Source organism: Conger conger, chromosome 3, assembly GCF_963514075.1.
Source record: "Conger conger chromosome 3, fConCon1.1, whole genome shotgun sequence".
Taxonomy (NCBI): Eukaryota; Metazoa; Chordata; class Actinopteri; order Anguilliformes; family Congridae; genus Conger; species Conger conger.
In genome coordinates this window covers 8,137,898-8,149,553 of record NC_083762.1, presented here as the reverse complement: position 1 = coordinate 8,149,553, position 11,656 = coordinate 8,137,898, and the positions used below count along the sequence as shown (strand labels likewise).

The 11,656-nt window shown below is 48.5% G+C and overlaps 1 protein-coding gene across 12 annotated transcripts in view; it reads right to left on the bottom strand.

Moving 5' to 3' along the window:
• Window positions 1–1,905: 1,905 nt before the first annotated feature.
• Window positions 1,906–11,656, bottom strand: part of dlg3 (discs, large homolog 3 (Drosophila)) — a 121,842-nt gene continuing 112,091 nt past the window's right edge. For 6 of the 12 annotated variants that reach the window (XM_061233373.1, XM_061233375.1, XM_061233379.1 and 3 more), the window contains 8 exons: window positions 10,636–10,738; window positions 8,295–8,336; window positions 7,144–7,194; window positions 6,900–7,001; window positions 6,349–6,521; window positions 5,758–5,867; window positions 5,411–5,502; window positions 1,906–5,268 (listed from right to left, as the gene is read on the bottom strand). In XM_061233373.1, the coding sequence (XP_061089357.1) occupies window positions 5,162–5,268; window positions 5,411–5,502; window positions 5,758–5,867; window positions 6,349–6,521; window positions 6,900–7,001; window positions 7,144–7,194; window positions 8,295–8,336; window positions 10,636–10,738 (780 nt within the window). In that variant the 3' untranslated portion in view covers window positions 1,906–5,161. Of the gene's footprint in view, window positions 5,269–5,410; window positions 5,503–5,757; window positions 5,868–6,348; window positions 6,522–6,899; window positions 7,002–7,143; window positions 7,195–8,294; window positions 8,337–9,696; window positions 9,743–10,635; window positions 10,739–11,656 lie in introns of all 12 variants that reach the window. The other 6 variants (XM_061233377.1, XM_061233378.1, XM_061233383.1 and 3 more) reach the window with 2 other exon arrangements.

Below are 11,656 nucleotides of genomic sequence, written 5' to 3'. Positions count from 1 at the left end.
ATTTTACTTTTTTCCCTTTTCCAGTCTTCATTAGTAGAGGGATTAGAAGGCTGAGCCTCCTAAGGATAGATCCGCCTTAAAACACTGCAGAAATTCTCCACTGTGTTCTGCCATTCAGACACCGAGCATGAGGCCCCATTACAGCATGTGACACAGACCAAATGACCTTATGTTACACAACCTAGCATAGGAGCTTAGGGCTTACCGTGCATCCGGAAAGCATTCACAGCGCTTCACTTTTCCCCACATTTTGTTATGTTACAGCCTTATTCCAAAATGGAATAAATTCATTTTTTTCCTCAAAATTCTACACACAACACCCCATAATGACATCATGAAAGTTTTTTTATTTGTAATAAATTTGCAAAAATTTCCAAAAAAACTTGAACTTGTACATAAGTATTCACAGCCTTTGCTCAATACTTTGTTGATGCACCTTTGGCAGCAATTACAGCCTCAAGTCTTTTTGAATATGATGCCACAAGCTTGGCACACCTATCTTTGGGCAGTTTCGCCCATTCCTCTTTGCAGCACCTCTCAAGCTCCATCAGGTTGGATGGGGAGCATCGGTGCACAGCCATTTTCAGATCTCTCCAATCGGATTCAAGTCTGGGCTCTGGCTGGGCCACTCAAGGACATTCACAGAGTTGTTCCGAAGCCACTCCTTTGATATCTTGGCTGTGTGCTTAGGGTTGTTGTCCTGCTGAAAGATGAACCGTCGCCCCAGTCTGAGGTCAAGAGCGCTCTGGAGCAGGTTTTGATCCAGGATGTCTCTGTACATTGCTGCATTCATCTTTCCCTCAATCCTGACTAGTCTCCCAGTTCCTGCTGCTGAAAAACATCCCCACAGCATGATGCTTCACTGTAGGGATGGTATTGGCCAGGTGATGAGCAGTGCCTGGTTTCCTCCAAACGCCTGGCATTCACGCCGAAGAGTTCAATCTTTGTCTCATCAGACCAGAGAATTTTGTTTCTCATGGTCTGAGAGTCCTTCAGGTGCCTTTTGGCAAATTCCAGGCGGGCTGCCATGTGCCTTTTATGAAGGAGTGGCTTCCGTCTGGCTACTCTACAATACAGGCCTGATTGGTGGATTGCTGCAGAGATAGTTGTCCTTCTGGAAGGTTCTCCTCTCTCCACAGAGGAACGCTGGAGCTCTGACAGAGTGACCATCGGGTTCTTGGTCACCTCCCTGACTAAGGCCCTTCTCCCCCGATTGCTCAGTTTAGACGGGCAGCCAGCTCTAGGAAGAGTCCTGGTGGTTCCAAACTTCTTCCATTTACGGATGATGGAGGCCACTGTGCTCATTGGGACCTTCAAAGCAGCAGACATTTTTCAGTACCCTTCCCCAGATTTGTGCCTCGAGACAATCCTATCTCGGTGGTCTACAGACAATTCCTTGGACTTCATGCTTGGTTTGTGCTCCGACATGCACTGTCAACTGTGGGACCTTATATAGACAGGTGTGCCTTTCCAAATCATGTCCAATCAACTGAATTTACCACAGGTGGACTCCAATTAAGCTGTAGAAACATCTCAAGGTTGATCAGTGGAAACAGGATGCACCTGAGCTCAATTTTGAGCTTCATTTTGAATACTTAAGTACATGTGATTTCTTAGTTTTTAATTTTTTATAAATTTGCAAAAATCTCAAAACTTTTTTCACATTGTCATTATGGGTTATTGTGTGTAGAATTTGGAGGAAAAAAATGAATTTAATCAATTTTGGAATAAGGCTAACATAACAAAATGTGGAAAAAGTGAAGCGCTGTGAATACTTTCTGGATGCACTGTTTAAAGCGATGACACGATCAGACAGGTCAATTACATCCTGATTTTGAGAATGTGCTGAAGAGCCCATAGTGTAACAATGTTCGACTATTAAAAAAAGTCAACTTGAAACCATGACCAATAGTCACATATTTTATTTTTCAAACAAATAAACTCTTTGTCCAGTCAAAAAAAAAAAAGAAAAAAAAAAAAAGAAAGAAAGCCAAACAAACCGAAAACTGATGTAGTCACAGGACTGTGTTGGCCTACGTGCAGGATCGAGAGAACTGCTTTCTCGTGTCCTGATCAGGGCCCAATATACCTGCAGTCACAGGGGGGACAAACTACTGTACAATCAGGGGGTTCGTATCTGCAAGCACGGACTGCACGTGTGCCCTCGTGTCAACCTTACAACTCATCACCCAGAAGGACCAAAAAACAACAAAATAAGCCCCCAACTCAACCCACAGTGTCCCTTCTCTGAATCAAGAGTCGCGCCCTCGCCCGTTAAAACACAGAGGCGTTCTGATAAAAACCTCGGAGCACAGTGACCTCAATGGAAAAAACAAATTTAAAGTTCTTTGGGCTTCATGACATGGCTGACGGAAGGGTAAAATACGACGCATTGTTAACAGTCAGCTGTGTTGTCTCAACATCAGAGAAAAGCAGTTTACAACATTTTTAAATGGATAATTAAGAAATTATTTTTTAATAAGTCATTTGTAGGTCACTGCCTGCCTTGTACTTCTATAATTTTTTTTTTTTTTAAACATTGTTTTTAAAATCTATATACTCAGACAAAATCCACAAGAAATCACAAGTAGACAGACCCTATTTGAAGGAATTCAATTCCCAACTGACTATAAAATGTGGTCCAATAGAGCAGCTGAAGATGTCTATTATACCAACAATACGGCACATTTGTATGGAAATTAATTTCAGAGTATTTCATCTTTTACTTACCTTACAGTTGAGATTTACAAAACGTGTAGTTGTCCCAGTTTTACACACGCGCAGAGCGCAAGTGTAGCAAAATCTTGGTTGGGGATATTTACATTTACAACTACCATACCCTTTGAAACAGTCTGTAAGCAGTTTATAATGGCTCTGTTCCCTTCGGTAATTCCCTGAACTCTGGCTTTGACGCAGGTATGACAGCCGGTTTAGCGGAGGCGCCTGGCAGGTGTGCATACCTGTTCAGAGACGGCCTGCAGGTACAGGTTCCGCGGCTCAGGAGGTCCCCGCTCAGTCGTCACCTCTGATGGATGCCCCACTACCCACAATGCACTGCGGGACACACCTGATAGGTCCTCCCTGCTTCAAGGGGTTGGGTACTCCCGGGTATTCCACCTTCATTGAGTCAGGCATATCCCTTTTTAAATGTACAAAGTGCCAAGATCCTCGGGAGCGTTGGGAGGGGGACCGTGTGGGAGTCTCACAGTCCACCTGGCCAATTCATGCACGGGGGTCACGGCCACAGAGCTGGTCTGGACAAAGCGTCGGCACGTTTTTCAAAATATTAATAAATACAAAAAAAAAAAAAGAAAAAAAAAGGAAAAATGTATTCAAGTCTCACACCTCAAACACCTCTGCCTCCTCTTGCCCCACACAAACGGGCTGGCTCCTCCGTGTTTCTGGCTCTACTCGAGAGAGAAACGGCTCTGCCCGATCCTAGCGTCTGCTCTACTCCCAGCCCCCCCCGCGCCAATACCAGTCTTACTTTGTTTCTAACCGAAAAGCAGCGGGGCCCTTTTATTACTGGGAACTGGCATCTGTGCGTTAAGAGATTCCTGAGCTGGCCAAACAAGCCCCTCAAATCGGGTGCAACACAGCGGATCAACACTTGCCCAGAACTATTAAAAAATATATTTTAAATGCTCTAAACACTCGGGGACAGATGAGCTTCATTTAACCAACATGAGCATTTGGGAGGGGAAAGCAGAGATTGTCCTGAAGCGGGACATTTTCATCACTCGTGTTAACGAGAGGGACTCGAACCGTACAGCCGTTCTTAATCCTTATCAATTTACAGGTTAGGACCCATCGGGACGGCACCCAGCGGCCTGTGTGAGATCGGCTCTGGAAGGCAGAGAAAGTGTGAATGGGTGGAGTCTCAGTGATGTCACTGGGAAAGGGGGGGGGGGGCTCTTTCCTGCTCAGATCGAAATTCCGCCCCCCAAAGAATCGAGCCGTCTCTCTCTCTCTCTCTCTTTCTCTGAAGACAAGGAGATGCACCCTGGAAAACTAGAGCCGAGAGGACCAACCGTCAACTGGGCCCTCCGGGACAGTCCTCTGATCACTTGGAAGATTAGTCGGGGGGGGGGGGGGGGGAAAAGGTGCAAAATATGGTTCTGTCATCTCTTTTGAATAATTGTGCAGATTACGTGTTTGTATACTTTTCTACATAAGGCAGTTTGGTATTTTGCAGAGACCCAGTTACACCTCTCTACCCCCTCTCAACCCAGAGCAGCTTAAAAGATAAAACCACAAAGAAACCACAAAAAAATAATTAATGAAATTATACAGCCCTCCATGTAGACAATTCCGGTGAAGTGTAAAACAACATGTTTTTAATATGTAGTAAATCATCTCTCCATAGGACTTTACGTCGTTGGTCTCGGTAATATAAATTTATAGATTCACGTCCATTTCTCCCCATTCGTCCTGCCTCCCAGGTTATCTTGATTGGCTGCATCACAACCTGCCGGCAGCCAATCAAATAGCAAGCTGGTTTCAGATAACTGCAGATCACCAGTTTATACTTTTTTGTCATCATTTCTTTTTTTAATATATATGTATAAACATTGGAAAACACTCCATGAATAGTACCATCTGGGGGGGGGGGGGGGGGGGGGTTGATTTGTATCTGGTCCTTGTAGAAAAAACTCATTGGTCTCTGGCTTCTCATCTTCCACGTCTTTAATGCAAGTTTATAAACATTTACAAATAGTTCCAGCTTGTACCGTTTTTCGTCTTTTCCCCCCCCGCAAATCCTAAATTCTCAAATCCCACTTCAGCGCCTTTTTAAGACATTCTCATCTCCGTCGTTCCGGCCGGTGTTTTTTTTTTTCCCCCCTTTTGTCTGTTTTTAAATGATAAAAATTCACTTGGAATGACATTTCCAGTCTTGAATGGATTTGTTGAGAAACTCATGCAGGGGTGTGCGCACAGCCACAGAAATGGTGATAAGACTTTTTTTTTTTTTTTTTTTTTCATTTGAGAGTTTAACAGAATGATGACAATAAAACTGGATATGAAACATATCTGCAAAAAGGGAGGTATGGGACTCGAGTGGGGGGGTGGGGGTGGGGGGGGAGTTTGGGAGGAGGCGGGGGGGAGAGAGGGGGGCGGGCGATCTCAGCGAGGAACGCAGGAGGAGCGCAGGGCGGGCCGCTCAGAGCTTCTCGGGGGAGGGGATCCAGATGTAAGGTCCCGACTGTTCCTCGATGATCAGCTTGATTTTGTTGTAGATCTCCTCTAGCGAGTCGCCCTGTACAATGGCTGGGGAGGGAGGACAATGGGAGATTATATAAGGCAGAACACATTCCATGTCCCTGAGTCAACATAATGCAGTTAAACGCCCAACGTCCGAGCAAGCCGTCACGACGTATAGAGGAATAAGGAGCGCGAATGGCATATTTACCTGTGAAGTATTCGCCAAACTCCTGCTCCAGCTTCATGGCCTTGTCGAACACTTTACTGGCCTGTTCATACGTCTGCCTCTTATTCATTTCCCTGCAGGACAGACGGAGCCAAACGCATGGAATGCTTTTAGATCTATTTTTTTTTTTAAGCGGTCTCATGAAATGTTCACAAAATAACACAAAAAGAATGATATTCTGTTCTGTGCTTGCTTTACAAAGTCTACAGATATGTTAAAATTTACAGTGCATTCATTCGTACACAAGAATAGACTTCTTGTTAAAAGGAGAGTGGTCTGATCATCAGCACATACTTCATTCAGCTAAATGCAGTCTGCGTCGCACTTACAATAGGGCTTCCACCGATTTTGGCTTGATGAAGATGGCGATTGAGTAAAGTTGTGCTTGTTGCAATCGCTTTATGGCATTCCCGGAAACATCCAGGATACAGTGTTTACCCTGGAACAGGAGGACAGAGGAGAGAGAGCCAGTCAGTCCAAATGACACTTTCACACTCCTGTCAGGCTCTGGAGTGATACTGTATGAAAATGTGTACACTGAACACACACGCTGGCACAAACTGGCACACACACACACACACACACACACACACACACACACACACACACACACACGCGCTGGCACAAACTGGCACACACACACACACACAGGCACCTACACACACGCTGGCACAAACTGGCACACACAAACACACACACGCTGGCACAAACTGGCACCTACACACACACACAGACACACGGAGTACACACATTCTGCAGTGTGTTTAAATCTCAAAGAGGGAGACACCATTTAAAAACAAGGGTCCTGCAAGCCAAACAGGAAATACGAGGATTTGTGGAAATAAGTGATCTTTCAGCAATAGCTCATACCGCACACACACGCACATGGCCTCTCGGCTAATGAAGCAGCCTGCCCTTACCCTCTCAGCCACTGCTCTGACAGACAGCACGCTGGTCCCGTAGAGGTTGTCGTTGAACTGGCCGGCCTCGATGAACTTGTTGTCCTGGATGTCCTTCTCCATCTGCTCCCGCGAGCCCACGAAGTGGTAGTCCTGCCCGTCCATCTCATTCTCCCGCCGGGGCCGGGTCGTGTCTGCACGGCGAGACAGGGTCAGAGGAGGACTAATCTACAGGGCCTAACGTTCTCAGGCACCACGGCCTGATTTCAGCAGATTTTAATTCATAGAATGCTTTTAATTCAATACATTGCACACATTTCCTCCAGGACAACTTTTCAGGCTGACAAATCTTGCTCGTTTTAATCCCTGAACCCAGTCTCACCCTGAACATTTATTCCACTGGGGGGGGCGAGGACTGCACTCCGGTAACGTGGGTGAAATTATCAGCTTCCTCAACCCTATGCATACACGGGACTGAGGAGGCGGGCAGCCAAGAAGGAAATGTGAACCTGTGCATCACGGCATCGCTGCCTAACGTTAGCGTAGCGCATAAGGGCTGCAGGGTCACTTACGCGGTACGCAGGACCCAAACTTGTGAGGGAACTCGGAGATGAGGTCATCGTTTATCCTGTCCTTCATGGGTCCCAGGATGATCACAGGTCGTGTGTAATGGACTGCAGAGAGAGAGAGAGAGAGAGAGAGAGAGAGAGAGAAAGAGCAACGAGCGGGTCAAAAACACGCCCACACAGAACTCTGGCCACAGCGGCCTGGAGCTGATCAGCTGCGTGCGCTCGGACGAGACGGGGCCAGACTTACTCTCCTGCCGGATCACAGGCTCGTACGACAGGATGGTGTCCTCCTGCCCCTCTGCAACAAAAGAGAGGGGGAAAGTGTGTGAGGATGCGGAGGGGTAAACTCCACTGAGGTCCGTACCGGCCGTCACTCAGCAGGCTGAGAGGGAGACGGACGGCGGCTATCACGTGTGGGGGCGAGGGCCCTGGATTGAGGTGACTTCATTAGGGGGGTTTATGTGGAGGTGTGGACCCTGGATTGAGGGGACTTCATTAGGGGGGTTTTGTGGAGGTGTGGACCCTGGATTGAGGGGACTTCATTAGGGGGGTTTATGTGGAGGTGTGGACCCTGGATTGAGGGGACTTCATTAGGGGGGTTTATGTGGAGGTGTGGACCCTGGATTGAGGTGACTTCATTAGGGGGGTTTATGTGGAGGTGTGGACCCTGGATTGAGGTGACTTCATTAGGGGGTTTATGTGGAGGTGTGGACCCTGGATTGAGGTGACTTCATTAGGGGGGTTTTGTGGAGGTGTGGACCCTGGATTGAGGGGACTTCATTAGGGGGGTTTATGTGGAGGTGTGGACCCTGGATTGAGGTGACTTCATTAGGGGGGTTTATGTGGAGGTGTGGACCCTGGATTGAGGGGACTTCATTAGGGGGGTTTATGTGGAGGTGTGGACCCTGGATTGAGGTGACTTCATTAGGGGGGTTTATGTGGAGGTGTGGACCCTGGATTGAGGGGACTTCATTAGGGGGGTTTATGTGGAGGTGTGGACCCTGGATTGAGGTTGACTTCATTAGGGGGTGTGGACCCTGGATTGAGGTGACTTCATTAGGGGGTTTATGTGGAGGTGTGGACCCTGGATTGAGGGGACTTCATTAGGGGGGTTATGTGGAGGTGTGGACCCTGGATTGAGGTTGACTTCATTAGGGGGTGTGGACCCTGGATTGAGGGGACTTCATTAGGGGGTTTATGTGGAGGTGTGGACCCTGGATTGAGGTTGACTTCATTAGGGGGTGTGGACCCTGGATTGAGGGGACTTCATTAGGGGGGTTATGTGGAGGTGTGGACCCTGGATTGAGGGGACTTCATTAGGGGGGTTTATGTGGAGGTGTGGACCCTGGATTGAGGGGACTTCATTAGGGGGGTTATGTGGAGGTGTGGGTGACTTACTGGAGCTGCTCTCGCTGTCGCTCGTGTTGGACGTCAGACATTCTGGGAGGGAGAGAGACTGAGGTTAGGAGGGGGGGGGGGGGTCAGCTCCACAACAACAATCACATCAGCATCACATCCAGGGATTTTAAAAACAGAAATCCGCCACTATCGGCCACTTCGGCGGCATGAAGAGGAGAAAGAGTAACTTCCTCCCCAGTAATTGCCCTTTTTTTGTGGGGGAGGGGGATTTAAAATGCAAAAACTCTGTGGCATCAAGAGGAGAAAGAGTAACTTCCTCCCCAGTAACTGCCCTTTTTTTGTGGGGGGGGGGGGGGGGATTTAAAATGCAAAAACACAAGCGTGTCTACGAGCCGCAGTATAACACGATGCGGAGACCGCCCGGCGGTGGTTAACACAGAGCGGTGGTGGTTCGGAGGTGACGGTAATAGGAAATTAAGCGTTTCCTCTTACAGCATCCCCGCTGACCCTCCACACGGGCCGGTGTTTCCGGCAGGAGCGCCCGTCTCTGCTGGGACAGACAAGAGATACGGGGCCCACGCGCCAAAGAAAACAGCCCGGAGCTCACGCGCGGAGGTGTGAGGGGGCTGGGAGAGGGGGCAGAACGGGGGCAGAACGGGGGGGGGGAGGGAGTAACCCATAGCGCGGGGCATCACTCCGCACTCATAGGCTCGCCCTGGCCTGCCACAACATGCAAGGGTTACCGTGGTAACGGACCCGTCAGCGTTCAGCAGGCCCACCCCTCAGCGCTCAGGCCTGGCCGCTAGGCTCGGAGCGCTACAGTCTGCAGTCATGAAGCCGGGAAGCGAGTTAGCATTCTGGAGACAGACATGGGTTCCCACGGCACATTTCCAATGCTTTTTTTCTTTTTTTTCCCCCTTCCATAGGGATTTTAATTTCTGCCTGAGATGAGGCCTGGTTAACAGAAGCGTTAAACGTTTCACATTTTGCTCTACGAGTTAGACTACGAATTAAACCCGTTAATATCTCAACCGTTTCATTTTTTTTAAGCTGTTATGCAATTGAAAAAAATAAAGTTAAATATAGTAACCCGTTAGTCACATATAACCGAAATTCACAGTTGAGACATTAGCTGATGTAACTGAACACAAAACGTGAAAGCGTTCGTTAACCACAGACCTAGATTTCATGTAGAAATCCCTGTGGGGGAAAAATGAAAAATTGGAAACTTGGCGAGGAAACCCATGACGGAAGAGGCCCACAAAAAGACGACATCACTGTAACACTCTAGAGACCCCCCCACCCTCGCAACCCGCCCAGAACATCCCCAGTGGATCGTGGGCCATGAGAGGGGGGGTGGGCGGCCCGGGGGGGGGGAACGCAGCCCTCACTGGAGGCGTCCTGCTCTTGAGTTTTGGGGACGAGAGAACCACACACTTACTCAAACTCTTTGATCCATAAAAGTCATCGCTTAACCCTGGGAAGTCCTGAGAGTCCCGACAGACAGCAGGAAAGGAAGAGAGGAAAAGCAGACAGGAAGAAGAGAGGTTAGTGAGAGCCCCACAGGGCGTGCGGAGAGAAAGAGAGAGAGAGAGAGAGAGAGAGAGAGAGAGAGAGAGAGAGAGAGAGAGAGAGAGAGAGAGAGAGCGTGTGCGGGGCCTAACACCGTATCGCTGTGCTCGCTGACCCTTCAAAAGCAGCGCTGCAGTCAACAAAGCGATTATGGATTATTCAGCACTGGTACAGCTCTCTCAGCCTCTTAGGCATATTGAGAGGTGTGTGTGAGCGTGTGTGTGTGTGTGTGTGTGAGCGTGTGAGCGTGTGAGAGAGAGAGCGAAGGTGTGTGTGTGTGTGTGTGTGTGTGTGTGTGTGAGCGAAGGTGTGTGTGTGTGTGTGTGAGCGAAGGTGTGTGTGTGTGTGTGTGTGTGTGTGTGTGTGTGTGTGTGTGTGCGCGTGTGTGTGAGAGAGCGAAGGTGTGTGTGTATGCATGTGCTCGTGTGTGAAAGAAAATATGCACGTGTGTACGAGTGAATGTGTGTGTGTGTGTGTGTGTGTGTGTGTGTGCTTATGGGAGGGGTTAGAGCTGCTGCCATTGTGGCACACAGCTGTGTTAAATCAGGGTTAGGTTTGCTCAATGAGAGTCTGAAAGCTTTTGCACGGCGAGTTAGGTGTGAGCACAGCGGGCCAGCGTTAGTCCAGCAGCACACCCGGAGGCCCAGTGCACCCTGGGAACTGAGCTCCCGGGGCACGTGGGAAGCGGAGTTCAGCAGTGCCTGTGGCACCGAAGGCTAGCGCAGGTGAGAGGATTAGGACCCAGATGAGGGACAGACGGTGCGTGTTAAAAAAAAACGACACCCTCTCGTCACGCGCTGGTACTCACGTTCTGACTCCACACACTCCTGCACAATATTCTCCTTGCTCTTGTAAAACGGGAACTTGCGCGAGAGGTTGAAGCTCTTTTTACGCTTTACTTTGACTGACTGCTGGGAGATGTACAGATGGAGGGGGAGGGAGGGGTGGGGGGTGAAACAACAGAGAACAGAATGGGTTTCAATGAAATGCACACAACGCACGGAACAAAGGCACAACTTAAAAATACAAAAAACGCACAAAATAATAACTGATAAATCAATTTATAACAATGAAATCGTGGTCATGGTCAGAAACGGCAAGGGAAGTGAATGGAAATGAATGAAACGCATGCAGACACCCACAGTAATTAAATCTGCGTAAAAAGCGCTCCATCATTAAAAGAATTTGATTGTCTGCTTGGTGTAAAGTGCACACAGCGGTCCCCGTTAGAGGATGTGCCCTTGAAAACATTACAAAGTTCATTTGAATTTCATCAGGATTTAAAAAGAGAAAATCGTTCGAACTACGCTCACATTTGGCACCTCCTCATTGAAAAAAAATTTGTTCAATCTTTCAGTCAATGGCTTTTCAATTCTAACAAAGCACAGGGTACTGTTGAGACCGGCAGAAAGGATCAGAACAGAGACATAATGGGTACTCACACACAGCAGCACCTTCATGGTAAATATATAGCGCCTTTATGCAAAGCGCTGTACAATTGATGCTTCTCATTCACCCATTCATACACGCACTCGCACACCGACGGCGATTGGCTGCCATGCAAGGCACCGACCAGCTCGTCAGGAGCATTTGGGGGTTAGGTGTCTTGCTCAGGGACACTTCGACACAGCCCGGGCGGGGGATCGAACCGGCAACCCTCCGATTGCCAGACGACTGCTCTTACTGCCTGAGCCACGTCGCCCCTATGGTGACAGGACAGCCAAAGACAGTCTGATTAGACACGTCAGCAGGAGCAGATGCAGTGGATGGTGGCGTAGCTCCATTCAGGACCGCTAGCGTAGCATTTTCTGACAGTTGCTACACTTTTC